The sequence below is a fragment of the Loxodonta africana genome, chromosome X, assembly GCF_030014295.1.
Source record: "Loxodonta africana isolate mLoxAfr1 chromosome X, mLoxAfr1.hap2, whole genome shotgun sequence".
Lineage (NCBI taxonomy): Eukaryota > Metazoa > Chordata > Mammalia > Proboscidea > Elephantidae > Loxodonta > Loxodonta africana.
Genome location: NC_087369.1, coordinates 121,333,112 through 121,351,804, shown reverse-complemented (window position 1 = coordinate 121,351,804; position 18,693 = coordinate 121,333,112). Strand labels below are relative to the sequence as shown.

Genomic DNA, 18,693 nt, shown 5'->3' with positions numbered 1-18,693 from the left:
TGGAGAGAAACCTAAGAAAAATGTTTTTTCGAAACACAAAATTCCAAATTCCAGAATATCAGAAGATATTAAAATACCCCACATTCAATGAAAAATAATAAAACACATAAGATTGCAAGAGAAGATGGCCCAATAAAAAAAACATGAATTGGAAATTCCTCTTATGGAGGCCAGAATAATGGAAAAATAGAAGACTTCCCGACAATACTGTTAAATATGCTTAAAGAAAGCAAAGAACACACAGAAAACAAACTAGTAGAGATCAGAAAAAAAAAGATACAAAATGAGAAATTCAATAAAGAGACTGAAAACATCCAAAAAAAAAAAAAAAACAGAAATACTGGAACTGAAGAATAATTGGATTAGAAACCACAAGGGAAACATTCAACAATAGATTCTAGGAGAGAGAAGACAAAATAAGTAATCTAGAAGACAGAGTAAACTGAACTTATTAAGTCTCAAGAGAAGAGAACAAAGAAAAGTGAACAAAGCCAAATGGAAATGTGAGAGTCAATAAAGAAATTTAACATTAGAAATTTTGGAAATCCAGAACACCATGATAATAATAAAGGCATAGAAAGTATTTCCCAAGAGATAATCACAGAGAATTTCCCACACCTGAATATGGAATCAAGCTTGCAAATACCAGAAACTACATGACAGGAATAGTTTTAGTATGTTAATGTATGTTACTTGATGTTTGCATGTTAAATGTTGTTGCAATTGCAAGCTGTGTAGCATAGTATTTGTGGTTAACACTAAGAAAACACCTAGTAAAAATACACAGAAGAAGGAAGAAATCTAAAAGGCTCTTTACAAAAAAGCAGCTAAACACAAAAATAACATAAAAATGAGAATAAAAAGACAAAGAAGATATGTTGTTGTTAGGTGCCATCAAGTCGGCTCTGACCCATAGCAGCCCTATGTACAACAGAACGAAACACTGTCCAGTCCTGCACCATCTTCACAATCGTCATTGTTTGAGCCCATTGTTGCAGCCACTGTGTGATATAAGATACGCAAAAATCAATTAGCAAAATGAATGAAGTAGATACCTCATTTTCAGTAATAACCTTAAATGTAAATAGTCTGAACTTCCCATGCGAAAGGCAGAGTGACAGAATGGATTAAAAAAACATGACTCATCCTTTTGCTGCCTATAAGAAACATACCTTAGACACAAGGACACAAACAAGCTGAAACATAAGAATGGAAAAAAATATTCCATGCAACCACTAACCAAAAGAGAGCAGGGTAGCCATACGGATATCAGATAAAATAGACTTTAAATCAAACCTACTAAAAGTGATAAAGGACATTACATAATAATGAGAGGGTTGATTCATCAAGAAGACAATTGTAAATTGTAACAATTATAAATACATACGCACCTGACATCAATGCTCCAAAATATATGAAACATATACCGACTAATATGAAGGGAGAAAATAGATAACTCCACAACCACAGTTGAGGACTTCAACACACCACTTGTAATTCTAGACAGAACATCTAAAAAGAAGATCAGTAAGGACACTGAGGACTTAAATAAAACCATATGCCACTCTGACCTAACGGGCATATATAGAACACTCCACCCATCATCAGAGCAATACACATTTTTCTCTAGTGCACATGGATCATTTTCCAGAAGTGATCATATGCTAGACTACAAAACAAATTTCAAAAGCCTAAAATCATACAAAGCATCTTCTCTGACCATAATGGTATGAAGCTACATAAATCAACAATAGGAACAATAATGAAAAAATCATAATTACATGGAAACTAAATAACACACTACTAAAAACCTACTGGGTAATAGTAGAAATTAAAAGTAAAATTAAAAAATACTTACAATCAAAAGAAAGAAATGAAAACACAACATATCAAAACTTTTGGGACACAGAAAAAGCAGTGCTCAGTGAGATATTCACAGCAATAAATGCCTACATTAAAAACGAAGAAAAAATCCAAAATAATTAACTTAAACTGACAACTTGAACAAATAGAAAAGAGCAAAAGAAGACCAAAGCTACCAGAAGCAAGAAAATAAAGATCAGAGCATAAATGAAATGAAAACAGAAAAGCAATAGAAAGAAATCGACAAAACCAGAAGCTGGTTCTTTGAAAGGATCAATAAAACAGACAAACCACTAGTTAGACTGACAAAAGAAAAATGAGAAGCGGTAAATAACCATAGAAGCATTATTCATAATAGCTCCAAAATGGAAAACAACCCAAATGCCCATCAGCTGATGAATGGATAAACAAAATGTATTTATCCATGTTACTCATTTGAGTTTATATCCCCAATGGAATATTATTCAGCAATAAACAGAAATGAAGTTCTAATACATGCTATGATACGAACTTTGAAAACATTATGCTAAATGAAATAAGCCAGAGACACAAAAGGACAAATATTATGAGTCCACTTATCTGAAAGATCTAGAATAGGCAAACGCATAGAAACAGTAAGTAGATTAATAGTTGCCTTTTTTTTTTTTTTTTTTAGGACTGAGGTGAAAGATGGGAATGGAGAGTGACTGCTAATGGGTACAAATTTCTTTAAGGAGTGATAAAAATGTTGCGGAATTGGAGAGTGGTGATGGTTACACAACTTTGGAAGTATACTAAAAACCAATGAATTATATACTTGAAAAGGGTGAAATTTATGTTATGTAAATTGTACAGTGAAACCGATAAGAGCCGGAACTCAATAGGAATGCAGTGTTTTTCCAGGTCTCGCAAGTTTTCTGCCTTTGACAGGCTGCAGGTCTTACCACTTTTCTATCACTCTCTATTAATGGAAAATATTTGAGTTTTCTTTCTCTTACAGGTTTCCGCCTTACACAGGTTCCATCTTTCATAGGTTTTACTCTATCTCAATAAAAAAATTGCATGAGAAAAAAATAGGAAAACATTTATAATTGAAAAAAATTTCAAAAGCAATATAAGTATGTTATTATAAATATGGAGGCAAAGCCACCAAAAGAGCTGAAGTGATTAACTATGATGAGTAGAATCAGCGGTAAAAAGGGCAGGGCAGGGTTCTACTGTCTCTTCATTAAACCTCATACGACAATTTGATTTTTAATCTAACTTCTTGTATTACTTTAACAAAATTTAAATTGCTTTAAATGGAGCATGCTTATTTGCAAAGTAATTATCAAGTACCTATTAATGTGCCATACATTGTGTAACCTTGAGCAAGTTACTTTAGCTCATGATTCTTCATTTATCAATGAAATACAGGTAATGACAGTACTTACCTCCCAAAGCTGTTATGAGCATTCAGAGAGAACGCATACAAAGCATACAGCACAATGTCTGGCACATACCAACAAGCACTCAAATATCCGCTATTTTTATTAAGGATACAAGCACAAAGTCGTACCATCAAGATGCTTATATGTATAAATAAATAAGTACAATAATCATTATAAAAAAAACCCCAGTGCCATTATAGGTACCATGAAATGTATAGGGTTCAGTGAAGGTTCAACGGAGGGAATGTTAAATAGACCTGAAAGTTAAAGAAAGGAATCATAAAGGACATAAGTCTTGAACTCAGTCTCAGAAGATAAGTAGGGTTTACCCAGAAGATGTACAAAAATGTTTTGGATCTCCCTCTAGCCTAGGGGATCTGTGTGTTGAAGGGCACAGAAGCTTCAAACAGTCTGGTATATCTAAGGAACTATAAATAAGTTCAGTAAGCCTAACAGTAGTTCTCAAGGTGAGGTCCCCTGATAAGCAGAATCAACATAATCTGGGAACCTGTTCAAATGCAAATTATCAGGTCCACCCCATATGTATTGAATCAGCAACACTGGGGATGGGGCTCAGCAATCTGTGTTATAAAAAGCCCTCTGGGTAATTCTGATGCGTAGCTAAAGTTTGAGAAGCACCAGCCTTAGGAATGGGAAGGAAGGGAGAAAAGGGGAAGCCCCAGAGAGAACAGGGAGTGGGATAAAGTGAACAAATAGAGACTATGGAGCATCTACGAGGCCACACAAAGGTACTTATCTTTAGCATAGGCATAATATAACCAGTTTTGAAGTTTAGAACAATAACTCCAGCAGCAGCGTGAAAAGAATGGAAGGACATAAAAATAGCACAGTAGAGAGATCACTGGGGCGGCAGCAGTAATCCAAGTGAGAGAATGATGACCCTGAAATAAAGGAGGGGCAAGGGGAATGAAGAAAAGGGGATTGATTTGAGTAATATTTAAGAAGAATAGACAAGATTTGGTAGCTGATTGGATCTGGAGGTGAGGGAAGAAAATGGTAGTGCCATGGAAAAGACTAGAAGAGCAAAAAGAGCACCTGAACTAAGATGAAATGGGGGAGGTATAAGATAAAAATGAATTTGAGTGATATTTTCAGGAGATGGAAGAGAAAAGATCTGAGAGCCAATTGGGTATGGGGTATGAGAAAGAAGGAATTAAGAATGATTCCTAGGTTTCAAGCTTAGGTGATTCACCAAGATAGGGAAATACAAGAAAAGGCATTGGAGTGAGGAAAAAAGATTATGAATTCAGTTTGGGATATGTAAAGTTTGAAGTACCTATGGAATATCCAGGTGAAAGTATATGTGAGCTCACAAAAAACTGTGGTAAAATCTATAGCACTATAGCAGCAGGGTGGTGTAGTGGTTAAGTGCTATGGCTGCTAACCAAAGGGTCAGCAGTTTGAATCTGCCAGGCGCTCCTTGGAAACTCTATGGGGCAGTTTTACTCTGTCCTATAGGGTCACTATGAGTCAGAATCGACTCAACGGCACTGGGTTTTTTTTATAGCAGCAGCACACAGGTGGTACTAAAAGCCATGGTAATAGAGAGATTGCTCAAGAACCCAAATCCCACTGCCGTCCAGTTGATTCTGACTCATAGCGACCCTATAGGACAGAGTAGAACTGCCCTATAGGGTTTCCAAGGAGAGGTCAGTAGATTCAAACTACCAACCTTTTGGGTTAGCAGCTGAACACTTAACTATTGTGCCACTAGGGATTCCACCCAAGGACAGCATTTACCAAAAAAAAGGCTGAGGAAACCTCATACTGGAAAAGTGGGAATGTGTGTATGTGTTTGTGCTTTTCATTAAATTTGAATCTCTTTATGTAGGTCATGCAGGCTTCAGTTAGGCATAGGCACTACTACTTCCTATTGTTTTATACTCAAAGCTTCAGACTTCTATTACCTGGCAGGTATAGTAAAAAATAATACCGCAAGAGAGCTATAAGGACAACAGGTAGTAGTCAAGAAAAAAACCCAAACCCATTGCTGTTGAGTCGATTCTGACTCATAGTGACCCTATAGGACAGAGTAGAACTGCCCCATAGAGTTTCTAAGGAGCGCCTGGAGGATTCAAACTGCTGACCTTTTGGTTAGCAGCCGCAGCATTTAGCCACTATGCCACCAGAGTCAAGAGAATAGTATATGGCAGTTTAAGTATCCAGAAGAGAATGTCTTCAAATACTTTCCTAGATCACATTCACAAAAAAATATATAAACTCATTTCTGACCACTTCCTGACCCTGACTGTTCCAGTCATATCAAAACAGTTACCAAAATAGTTTTTGCTGTTTGACACCTGCATGTCTTTGCACATGCTGCTCCCTCTGCCAGGAGTGTCCTTCTCTCCCTTCTTTCCCAATTAAGTCCTATTCATCTTTTTAAATTTCTCTCCAGCATCACTACTCCTCCTTGACCCTGAGGGGGATTTTCATTTCTTATTTTGTTGACTAAGCCCCTAGACAGTAAGTTCTATGAAGGTAATGTCTCATTCGAGTTTACATTCAAAGCCAAGCTCAGTACCTAGCACATAGTATACTGGCTAGTCTTACATCTTTTTGTTACTCACCATCTTGGTCTGAAGATCAAGCAGTTTTCTCACACGAAATGGTTTGACTAGAAAAGGTAAAGAATAACTATGCTATGCATTTGGTTTAGAATAAAAACCAACTGGTTATGCCAAACCACCATGTAGTTCATTTAGCTTCTTTTTACAACAAATCAAGAATATAAAAAGCAATTTCCACAAAACAATTCCTGATGTGTAACTAATGCTAATAGTTAACTTTATAAAGGCTAATACAAATGCTAATTCCACAGAGTGAATATAATACAATGGAATGAAAACACTCACCATTCTCTTTTTTGGTAAGTAAATATAACAAATGGCAGACGTAAGGGCACTGTTAAAATATAAAAATTCAAAAACAGAAATGACAATATATTTTGAACAGAAAAGCAACACATTTTCCTCAAATGTCAATTTTATGGTGATTACGTAAAAAGCCTTCAGGATTTCATCGAACAACAGTTTTAGAAAGCTTGTCTTCAATACAACATAAAAAAAACACTACATAGTGGTGATAAAAAAAATAGTTTTAACTGGCATGTCATTATGACTTTTTTAGTTGTTTTTAGAATATAAACACTATAGACAATTTAGAAAAGAGAAAGATAATTGTCCATAATTCTTCTACCTAACAAAAATTCATACATTCCTTCCAGTATTCGTTCATATTTATTAAAAAGATAGAAACTTAAAAATTGTACCATAATTTTCTACTTAAAAGCATTTTCCCATGTTGTTTAGTCTTCAAAATTATCATTTTCAATGATTCTCAATATTCCAATGAGTGGATATACCATAATTTAATTAACCATTTAGTCCCCAGTTTGGCAATTAGCACACACTCAATAAATTTGTTAATTAAATTACTGAGTGACCCATTTTCCTGCACCATTTCGAGTGTCCATTTGTTGAAATCTTATTCTAGGTCCAAACCAAAAACGTGTTGCTGTCGAATCGATTCCGACTCATAGTGACCCTACAGGACAGAGTAGAACTGCCCCATAGAGTTTCCAAGGAACACCTGGTGGATTGGAACTGCTGACCTTTTGGTTAGCAGCCGTAGCACGTAACCATTTATGCCACCAGGTTTCCATAGATCAGGGGTTGGCAAATTCTACAGCTAGGATTCTGGATCTAGGGCCTGTTTTTATAAATCTATACCTGCTTTCTGAGTACAACAGCAGAGTAGTTCCAACAAAGAGAATATGGTCTGCAAAGTCTAAAATATTTACTATCTGATTCTTTACAGAAAAAGTTTGCTGATGCCTATTCTGGAAGAAAACATGAGAATATCTTCACGACCACAGGGTGGTAGTATTTGTTTTTTCCTTCATAAAGGAAAAAACTGATACCCACAAAATAAAACATAAAAAAAAACCCAATAGAGTTCATTAAATTAAGAGCATTCGTTTATCAGATAAAGAAATAACACTTTATTGCAGAGATACGTAAACTACAACCTGTGGGCCTAATTCAGCCCACCACTTAGTGTAAATAGTTTTATAGGAACACAGCCACACCCACTCACACTGTAACAACAGAGTTGAGTCAGTTGTCACAGAGACAGTATGTCCGCCAAGCCTAAAATATTTATTAAGTGGTCCTTTCGGAAAAAGTTTGCCAGCACCTGAACTAGATGACACGAAATTTAAAAAGCAAATTATTTAATGGGACTAGAGAAATCAAAGACTGTTTTGTTTAGTCATGACTAAGTTTTTAAAGTCTATAGTATTCTACATTTCCTCTGCTGTACTTAGAAATGGGTTCAGGCAGACTCTGGACATACTTTTTTTTTTTTATTAACTTTTATTAAGCTTCAAGTGAACGTTTACAAATCCAATCAGTCTGTCACATATAAGTTTACATACATCTTACTCCGTACTCCCACTTGCTCTCCCCCTATTGAGTCAGCCCTTACAGTCTCTCCTTTCGTGACAGTTTTGCCAGCTTCCCCTTCTCTCTATCCTCCCATCCCCCCTCCAGACAAGAGTTGCCAACACACTCTCAAGTGTCCACCTGATATAATTAGCTCACTCTTCCTCAGCATCTCTCTCCCACCCGCTGACCAGTCCCTTTCATGTCTGATGAGTTGTCTTCGGGGATGGTTCCTGTCCTGGGCCAACAGAAGGTTTGGGGAGCATGGCCGCCGGGATTCCTCTAGTCCCAGTCAGACCATTAAGTATGGTCTTTTTATGAGAATTTGGGGTCTGCAGCCCACTGATCTCCTGTTCCCTCAGGAGTTCTCTGTTGTGCTCCCTGTCAGGGCAGTCATCGATTGTGGCCGGACACCAACTAGTTCTTCTGGTCTCAGGATGATGTAGGTCTCTGGTTCATGTGGCCCTTTCTGTCTCTTGGGCTGCTAGTTGTCCTGTGACCTTGGTGTTCTTCATTTTCCTTTGCTCCAGGTGGGTTGAGACCAATTGATGCATCGTAGATGGCCACTTGTTAGCATTAAAGACCCCCGACGCCACATTTCAAAGTGGGATGCAGAATGTTCTCATAATAGAATTATTTTGCCAATTGACTTAGAAGCCCCCGCAAACCATACTCCCCAGACCCCCGGCCCTGCTCCGCTGACCTTTGAAGCATTCATTTTATCCCAGAAACTTCTTTGCTTTTGGTCCAGTCCAATTGAGCTGACCTTCCATGTATTGAGTGTTGTCTTTCCCTTCACCCAAAGCAGTTCTTATCTACTGATTACTCAATAAAAAACCCTCTCCCTCCCTCCCTCCCTCCCCTCTTCGTAACCACAAAAGTATGTGTTCTTCTCAGTTTATACTATTTCTCAAGATCTTATAATAGTGGTCTTATACAATATTTGTCCTTTTCCCTCTGACTAATTTCGCTCAGCATAATGCCTTCCAGGTTCCTCCATGTTATGAAATGTTTCACAGATTCGTCACTGTTCTTTATCGATGCGTACTATTCCATTGTGTGAATATACCACAATTTATTTACCCATTCATCCGTTGATGGACACCTTCGTTGCTTCCAGCTTTTTGCTATTGTAAACAGAGCTGCAATAAACATGGGTGTGCATATATCTGTTCGTGTGAAGGCTCTTGTATCTCTAGGGTATATTCCGAGGAGTGGGATTTCTGGGTTGTATGGTAGTTCTATTTCTAACTGTTTAAGATAACGCCAGATGGATTTCCAAAGTGCTCGTACCATTTTACATTCCCACCAGCAGTGTATAAGAGTTCCAATCTCTCTGCAGCCTCTCCAACATTTATTATTTTGTGTTTTTGGGATTAATGCCAGCCTTGTTGGTGTGAGATGGAATCTCATCGTAGTTTTAATTTGCATTTCTCTAATGGCGAATGATCAAGAGCATTTTCTCATGTATCTGTTGGCTGCCTGAATATCTTCTTTAGTGAAATGTGTGTTCATATCCTTTGCCCACTTCTTGATTGGGTTGTTTGTCTTTTTGTGGTTGAGTTTTGACAGAATCATGTACATTTTAGAGATCAGGCGCTGGTCGGAGATGTCATAGCTGAAAATTCTTTCCCAGTCTGTAGGTGGTCTTTTTACTCTTTTGGTGAAGTCTTTAGATGAGCATAGGTGTTTGATTTTTAGGAGCTCCCAGTTATCGGGTTTCTCTTCATCATTTTTGGCAATGTTTTGTATTCTGTTTATGCCTTGTATTAGGGTTCCTAGGGTTGTCCCTATTTTTTCTTCCATGATCTTTATCATTTTAGTCTTTATGTTTAGGTCTTTGATCCACTTGGAGTTAGTTTTTGTGCATGGTGTGAGGTATGGGTCCTGTTTCATTCTTTTGCAAATGGATATCCACTTATGCCAGCACCATTTGTTAAAAAGACTATCTTTTCCCCAATTGACTGACACTGGTCATTTGTCAAATATCAGCTGCTCATACGTGGATGGATTTATATCTGGGTTCACAATTCTGTTCCATTGGTCTATGTGCCTGTTGTTGTACCAGTACCAGGCTCTTTTGACTACTGTGGCTGTATAATAGCTTCTGAAATCAGGTAGAGTGAGGCCTCCCACTTTCTTCTTCTTTTTCCGTAATGCTTTGCTTATCCGGGGCTTCTTTCCCTTCCCTATGAAATTGGCGATTTGTTTCTCTATCCCCTTAAAATATGACATTGGAATTTGGATCGGAAGTACGTTATATGTATAGATGGCTTTTGGTAGAATAGACATTTTTACTATGTTAAGTCTTCCTATCCATGAGCAAGGTATGTTTTTCCACTTAAGTATGTCCTTTTGAATTTCTTGTAGTAGAGCTTTGTAGTTTTCTTTGTATAGGTCTTTTACATCCTTGGTAAGATTTATTCCTAAGTATTTTATCTTCTTGGGGGCTACTGTGAATGGTATCGATTTGGTTATTTCCTCTTCGGTGTTCTTTTTGTTGATGTAGAGGAATCCAAGTGATTTTTGTATGTTTATTTTATAACCTGAGACTCTGCCAAACTCTTCCATTAGTTTCAGTAGTTTTCTGGAGGATTCCTTAGGGTTTTCTGTGTATAAGATCATGTTATCTGCAAACAGTGATAACTTTACTTCCTCCTTGCCAATCCGGATACCCTTCATTTCTTTGTCTAGCCTAATTGCCCTGGCTAGGACTTCAAGTACGATGTTGAATAAGAGCGGTGATAAAGGGCATCCTTGTCTGGTTCCCGTTCTCAAGGGAAATGCTTTCAGGTTCTCTCCATTTAGAGTGATATTGGCTGTTGTCTTTGCATAAAAAAATTTTTTTTTTTTTTTGCATAGATGCCCTTTATTATGTTGAGGAATTTTCCTTCGATTCCTATTTTGGTAAGAGTTTTTATCATAAATGGGTGTTGGACTTTGTCAAATGCCTTTTCTGCATCAATCGATAAGATCATGTGGTTTTTATCTTTTGTTTTATTTATGTCATGGATTACATTAATGGTTTTTCTGATATTAAACCAGCCTTGCATAAAAACCTGGTATAAATCCCACTTGATCATGGTGAATTATTTTTTTGATGTGTTGTTGGATTCTATTGGCTAGAATTTTGTTGAGGATTTTTGCATCCATGTTCATGAGGGATATAGGTCTGTAATTTTCTTTTTTTGTAATGTCTTTACCTGGTTTTGGTATCAGGGAGATGGTGGTTTCACAGAATGAGTTGGGTAGTATTCCGTCATTTTCTATGCTTTGACGTACCTTCAGTAGTAGTGGTGTTAACTCTTCTCTGAAAGTTTGGTAGAACTCTGCAGTGAAGCCGTCCGGGCCAGGGCTTTTTTTTGTTGGAAGTTTTTTGATTACCGTTTCAATCTCTTTTTTTGTTATGGGTCTATTTAGTTGTTCTACTTCTGAATGTGTTAGTTTAGGTAGCTAGTGTTTTTCCAAGAATTCACCCATTTCTTCTAGGTTTTTAAATTTGTTAGAGTACAATTTTTCGTAGTAATCTGATATGATTCTTCTAATTTCAGTTGTGTCTGTTGTGATGTGGTCCTTCTCGTTTCTTATTCGGGTTATTTGTTTCCTTTCCTGTTTTTCTTTAGTCAGTCTAGCCAATGGTTTATCAATTTTGTTAATTTTTTTGAAGAACCAGCTTTTGGCTTTGTTAATTCTTTCAATTGTTTTTCTGTTCTCTAATTCATTTAGTTCAGCTCTAATTTTTATTATTTGTTTTCTTCTGGTGCCTGATGGATTCTTTTGTTGCTCACTTTCTATTTGTTCAAGTTGTAGGGACAGTTCTCTGATTTGGGCTCTTTCTTCTTTTTGTATGTGTGCATTTATCGATATAAATTGGCCTCTGAGCACTGCTTTTGCTGTGTCCCAGAGGTTTTGATAGGAAGTATTTTCATTCTCATTGCATTCTATGAATTTCCTTATTCCCTCCTTGATGTCTTCTATAACCCAGTCTTTTTTCAGGAGGGTATTGTTCAGTTTCCAAGTATTTGATTTCTTTTCCCTAGTTTTTCTGTTATTGATTTCTAGTTTTATTGCCTTGTGGTCTGAGAAGATGCTTTGTAATATTTTGATGTTTTGGACTCTGGAAAGGTTTGTTTTATGACCTAATATGTGGTCTATTCTAGAGACTGTTCCATGTGCGCTAGAAAAAAAAGTATACTTTGCAGCATTTGGGTGGAGAGTTCTGTATAAGTCAATGAGGTCAAGTTGGTTGATTGTTGTAATTAGGTCTTCCGTGTCTCTATTGAGCTTCTTACTGGATGTCCTGTCCTTCTCCGAAAGTGGTGTGTTGAAGTCTCCTACTACAATTGTGGAGGTGTCTATCTCACTTTTCAATTCTGTTAAAATTTGATTTATGTATCTTGCAGCCCTGTCATTTGGTGCATAAATATTTAATACGGTTATGTCTTCCTGGTCAATTGTCCCTTTTATCATTATATAGTGTTCTTCTTTATCCGTTGTGGCGGATTTAAGTCTAAAGTCTATTTTGTCAGAAATTAATATTGCTACTCCTCTTCTTTTTTGCTTATTGTTTGCTTGATATATTTTTTTCCACCTTTGAGTTTTAGTTTGTTTGTGTCTCTAAGTCTAAGGTGTGTCTCTTGTAGGCAGCATATAGATGGATCGTGTTTCTTTATCCAGTCCGTGACTCTCTGTCTCTTTATTGGTGCATTTAGTCCATTTACATTCAGCTTAATTATAGATAAATAAGTGCTTAGTGCTGTCATTTTGATGCCTTTTCATGTGTGTTGTTGGCAATTTCATTTTTCCACATACTTTTTTGTGCTGAGACGTTTTTCTTAGTAAATTGTGAGATCCTCGTTTTCATAGTGTTTGACTTTATGTTAGTTGAGTCGTTATGTTTTTCTTGGCTTTTATCTTGAGTTATGGAGTTGTTATACCTTTTTGTGGTTACCTTATTATTTACCCCATTTCTCTAAGTAAAAACCTAACTTGTATCGTTCTATATCGCCTTGCATCACTCTCCATATGGCAGTTCAATGCCTCCTGTATTTAGTCCCTCTTTTTGATTACTGTGATCTTTTACCTATTGACTTCCATGATTCCCTGTTATGTGTATTTTTTTTTAATTAATCTTAATTTGTTTGTTTTTGTGATTTCCCTATTTGAGTTGATATCAGGACGTTCTGTTTTGTGACCTTGTATTGTGCTGGTATCTGATATTATTGGTTTTCTGACCAAACAATATCCTTTAGTATTTCTTGTAGCTTTGGTTTGGTTTTTGCAAATTCTCTAAACTTGTGTTTATCTGTAAATATCTTAATTTCGCCTTCATATTTCAGAGAGAGTTTCGCTGGATATATGATCCTTGGCTGGCAGTTTTTCTCCTTCAGTGCTCTGTATATGTCATCCCATTCCCTTCTTGCCTGCATGGTTTCTGCTGAGTAGTCTGAACTTATTCTTATTGATTCTCCCTTGAAGGAAACCTTTCTTTTCTCCCTGGCTGCTTTTAAAATTTTCTCTTTATCTTTGGTTTTGGCAAGTTTGAGGATAATATGTCTTGGTGTTTTTCTTTTTGGATCAATCTTAAATGGGGTTCGATGAGCATCTTGGATAGATATCCTTTCGTCTTTCATGATGTCAGGGAAGTTTTCTGTCAGGAGTTCTTCAACTATTTGCTCTGTGTTTTCTGTCCCCCCTCCCTGTTCTGGGACTCCAATCACCCGCAAGTTATCTTTCTTGATAGAGTCCCACATGATTCTTAGGGTTTCTTCATTTTTTTAAATTCTTTTATCTGATTTTTTTTCAGCTATGTTGGTGTTGATTCCCTGGTCCTCCAGATGTCCCAGTCTGCATTCTAATTGCTCGAGCCTGCTCCTCTGACTTCCTATTGCGTTGTCTAATTCTGTAATTTTATTGTTAATCTTTTGGATTTCTACCTGCTGTCTCTCTATGGATTCTTGCAACTTATTAATTTTTCCACTATGTTCTTGAATAATCTTTTTGAGTTCTTCAACAGTTTTATTGGTGTGTTCCTTGGCTTTTTCTGCAGTTTGCCTTATTTCGTTTCTGATGTCTTGAAGCATTCTGTAAATTAGTTTTTTATATTCTGTATCTGATAATTCCAGAATTGTATCTTCATTTGGGAAAGATTTTGATTCTTTTGTTTGGGGGGTTGGAGAAGCTGTCATGGTCTGCTTGTTTATGTGGTTTGATATGGACTGCTGTCTCCGAGCCATCACTGGGAAACTAGTTTTTCCAGAAAATCTGCTAAAAAAAAAATGCAGTCAGATCCCTATCAGAGTTCTCCCTCTGGCTCAGGCTATTCGGATGTTAATGACGCCACCTGGGGAGGGTGGGAGAGGGATCAGAGAGATAGGAGAGTAGCACCTCAGAATATAGCCAGAGTTGCTTGTCTTGCTTGGAATGACTATTATATCTGAGATTTCTGTGGGGCGCGTCGCCTATGTTTGCTGGCTGTGTGGAGATTGCCCCCGGGGGGTCTGGCCCGCTGGAGTCATGGTTAGATCCTCCGCTGCCAGCCCCATGCCCAACGTCAAGGTTCCCCTACTGGGACGGTGCACTCCCGACTCCAAAATCAGTGGCTGCCTCCCGGGGACTCCCCATCCCGCCAGCCGCGCCGCCGCGCCCCCCCCCCCGGGTCAGCTCAGGCGAGCGGAGCAGCTCCCCGCGCCTGTGCAGCGACCGCGCCTCCCGGCTGGGACGCCGCTCTCCCCACTCCAAGACCAGTCACTTCCCCCCAGGGAGCTCCCCCACCGGCCACGTCGCCACGCCGCCCGCGCGAAACGAATGGGTCCCCCCCCGGAGCTAATTCATGGGGGTGGTGCAGCTCTCCGCGCCTATGCCGTGCCTGCGTCCAGTCAAAATTGTGGCGGGACGGTTCCCTGGCTGGGACACCGCTCTCCCCGCTCCAAGACCCGTCACTGTCTCCCGGGGACTTCTCCCAGCCACTGCGTCGCCACGCCGCCCGCGCGAACCTGCTGGGCCCCCCCCGGGGTCAGTTCAGGGGGGTGGAGCTGCTCCCCGCACTTATGCCGTGCCCGCGCCCCGCCAAAATCCCGGCGGGACGGTTCCCCGGCTGGGACGCCGCTCTCCCCGCTCCAAGACCCGTCACTGTCTCCCGGGGACTTCTCCCAGCCACTGTGTCGCCACGCCGCCCGCGCGAACCTGCTGGGCCCCCCCCGGGGTCAGTTCAGGGGGGTGGAGCTGCTCCCCGCACTTATGCCGTGCCCGCGCCCCGCCAAAATCCCGGCGGGACGGTTCCCCGGCTGGGACGCCGCTCTCCCCGCTCCAAGACCCGTCACTGTCTCCCGGGGACTTCTCCCACCGGCTGCGTCGCCACGCCGCCCGCGCCAACCAGCTGGGCCCCCTCCCGGAATGAGTTCGGAGGCCAGGGCTGGGCCCCTTGTTTGTGCCGTCTGCCCCCCGGGCTCTCCCCCAAATCGGGTGCCGAAGGTCACCTGACTGGTACGCTGGCTCCAGGCTCTGAAAACAATCGCTGCCTCCCCGTATTTGTTCGTTCTCCGTCTCTAAATCTGTGTTTGTTGTTCAGGGTTCGTAGATTTTTATGTATGTGATCGATTCACTTGTTTTTCTGAGTCTTTGTTGCAAGAGGGATCCGCGGTAGTGTCCACCTAGTCCGCCATCTTGGCCCCGCCTCTGGACATACTTTTAAGAAGCACAAATTTAAATATAGGATCTTTTTTTTTCTTTTTTAAGGGAAGAATACATATTATGACCAAATCTACCATTTTACTGTTGTTGTTAAGTGCCATCAAGTTGCCCCCAACAAACAGTGACCCCATGTGTTACAAAGTATTATTGCTTCACAGGGTTTTCTTGGCTATAATCTTTACGGAAGCGAATTGCCAGGCCTTTTCTTCTGTGGAGCTGCTGAGTGGGTTCAAATCACCAACCTTTCAGTTAGCAGTTGATCACAAACCGCTTGTACCACCTAGGCCACAGCAGCCATATTCTACACCAAATACAGTAACTTTCAGTAAAAAACTCATTGCCTCATACTCCTAGAATATGAACTATTAGCAACACTATAACAGTTCAATATGCAACGAATGTCATACAATGACTTGCCCTAGGCTCCAGCATTATAGGAAATCTGACATTCTCCTGTAATCACATCTAGAAAGGAAAAACTCATAGGCGTTTAACACTTTACAATTGCCTCCCTGGTAAGTATTTAACTACCACAACTGAGTCACTAAAAAGTCAGGCTCCCACCAAATTATATGAACTTGACTTTTCTGAAGTATTGATTTTAAAAGTTAGGCTCCTTATTTCTTGATCTCGATATTTACATGAATGTGTTCAGTTTGTGAAAATTAATCAAACTGATTACTTATGATCATTTATGATATATACATAATTTTTTGTATGTGTATTATACATCAATAAATACTATTTTTAAAAAGATAGGAAAAAAGTAAGTCTCCTTCCCTCCTGCCCAGCTGAACAAGAAACTCTAGTCAGCTTCATAAAACATACTCAAGTAGATTGCAATTCATCACAAACATTTACGAGTAATCCCTATTCATTCATTCATGAAACAAATATTTATTGAGCAGTGAATAAACAGACAAAAAGTCCTGCCCTCCAGAGGTTTACATTCTATGTGCTATGAATTGTGGAACCAAGTGTTATGGATTGAATTTTGTCCCCTCAAAAGATATGTTCAAGTCCTAACTCCTGTACCTATGAATGTGACATTGTTTGGAAGTAAGGTCTTTGAGATGTTATCAGGTTAACATAAGGTCATACTGAAGTAGGATAGGTCCTAATCCCATCTGAGTAGTGTCTAATAAAAGAGAACAGACACATAGACAAAGGAAGAATAGCCATATGACAACTGAAGCAGCTGTAGTTGCAAACCAAGGAATGCCAAAGATTGCTGGGAGCAACCAGAAGCTAGGACAGAGGCATGAACAGTTTCTCTCCGTGAGCCCTCAGAAGAAATCAACATGGCCAACACTCTGATTTGGAATTCTAGCCTCCAGAACTGTGAGACCATAAATTTCTGTTCTTTAAAGCCACCAACTTTATAGTATTTTGTTACAGCAGCCTTAGGAAACTGAGACACCAAGGTCTTGGGTCATAAAAGGCTTTGTCCCTGCCTGGAAGAATTCAGTCTACTGAGCTACTACAAGAAAAAGGAAACCATGCTTTCTTGCTTCCTGTTGTTTATAAAATATGCTTAAACACAGAATTCACTTGTACCGCAATCTGGTCAGTTTATGAGCAGAAACAATGAGGTTAAGAGAGATGTCAAAAGGAAGGGAGAGTCAATCACATACTATCTATCATTGAAGCACTCCTATATACCACAGGGCAAGCAGGAGGGATGAGCCATTCTTACTATTGACACCTCAAGGTCACTACTCTTTCACCTTTGTATAGAAAAGGACTTCCTTTGAGACTTAGTCCACCTAACCTCACTACCTATATGCTATCCATTCACCACTAATCTCCTAGTAACTTACCAAAATTCACTGAGCACTTTGGCATGACTCAGTGTTCTCTTCAAACCCAATCACTGTATCATCCCAGAGGACTTCAATGTCCAAGTCAACAAAACACCTTGGCCTTACAGTTTAAGGACCTTCTCAATTCCAGTGACTGGACTACCACTTATAGGATTATTGTATATTAGATACTCTGAATGACCCTGCCTACTTTGGTGCCGATTCAGCTATGTTTTTTTATCTAGCTGTTTAAGCACATTTCTGAGCTGGCATGAAAGGAAAACTTTGAAGCTCCAAAAAACAAAATGAAAGAAGGAACACTGAATGTTGAACGAGCTTTCTCCCCAAGATTTTCTGTCAAATCTTAGAGACCGTCAACTTCCAGTTTAATGGTTGCAAAAGGAGGTAGGGATAGGGTAGACAGTAAATGAAGCTTAGGACCCACCCAAGAATAGAGATTATGCAGGGGATCTATTACAAAACTGGAAGCCCCAAGAGGTAAACCCTAAGTGTATCGTTGTGAAGCAAAAGCAAACCCCACTATGCTAAAGAGGACAGTAAGTAAACTTGCCTGTCTTCACCTTGGGGTTGGGTGGAAGGAAAATAAAGCCTCTCCCAAGAATTTATAACCACAAGCCAGCCCCATGTAAGCCTGCAGTTTGAATTTACACTAGTGGTATAGACTAAAAAAACTCAAGTGGAGAGTTTAGAGTGGTCCCAGCTTAATTGTACCCCCCACGCTTGTGAGAGAGGCAAATACAAATCGCCTCTGGAGGAGATCGACTATATTTCTAGGATTCAAAGAATTCTCAGAGATAAAGTTCCAAGGAAAACAAGCACCTCACAGTCAAAAATCACAAAACACGCAAAGAAATAAAGCATCATGAGTGAGAACCATCAGAAGCAGATCTCAAAGAAATCAAATCACTACTATGAGCCTTGGTCTACTACACAAATCATCCCATGGTCATTACTTTGAACCTATCCTGAAATCTTAAGCTAACTCCAATGTTACAACTTCCTAACATTATAGCTTTTAATCCCAACATACTTCATGAATGTCATCAAGATATTACAAACCTCAACTGCATTTTCTCCCAGTCTGACCTCTTCTGTCTTTACTTTCTTCCCTTTTCATTCTAGACCCCACGGTCCATCAGCTAAAACATTCTGTAGCCCTCTGTCCTACCCTGGAGAAATCACACACCCTTGCATGTTAGTAACACCAGAAATTCATGCTCTCTTATCTCTACAGCCCTTCAAAACTTCTGTGTCTAATCAGCTCCTATTTCCCTCAGCAGCTATTTCAAAATTTGCACTCTTTCCTCAAAGATAATATTCTATCTGCCCCTCCTCATGCTCAACAGAAGCCCTTGTCTCCTACTTGAGTGAAAAATTGAAAGGGGGAAAAAAAACACCACAGGGCAAGAATTCCCTTAGCTTTGTCCCCTGTTGTTGTTG

General features: G+C 39.3%; 1 protein-coding gene across 2 annotated transcripts in view; it reads right to left on the bottom strand.

The window, feature by feature from the left end:
- The window catches only part of CENPI (centromere protein I), a 90,201-nt gene that overhangs the window by 63,559 nt on the left and 7,949 nt on the right, over positions 1–18,693 (bottom strand). For both annotated transcript variants that reach the window (XM_010601387.3, XM_010601390.3), the window contains exons 6-7: positions 6,149–6,197; positions 5,864–5,910 (exon numbers count right to left, since the gene is read on the bottom strand). In XM_010601387.3, the coding sequence (XP_010599689.1) occupies positions 5,864–5,910; positions 6,149–6,197 (96 nt within the window). The remainder of the gene's footprint in view (positions 1–5,863; positions 5,911–6,148; positions 6,198–18,693) is intronic.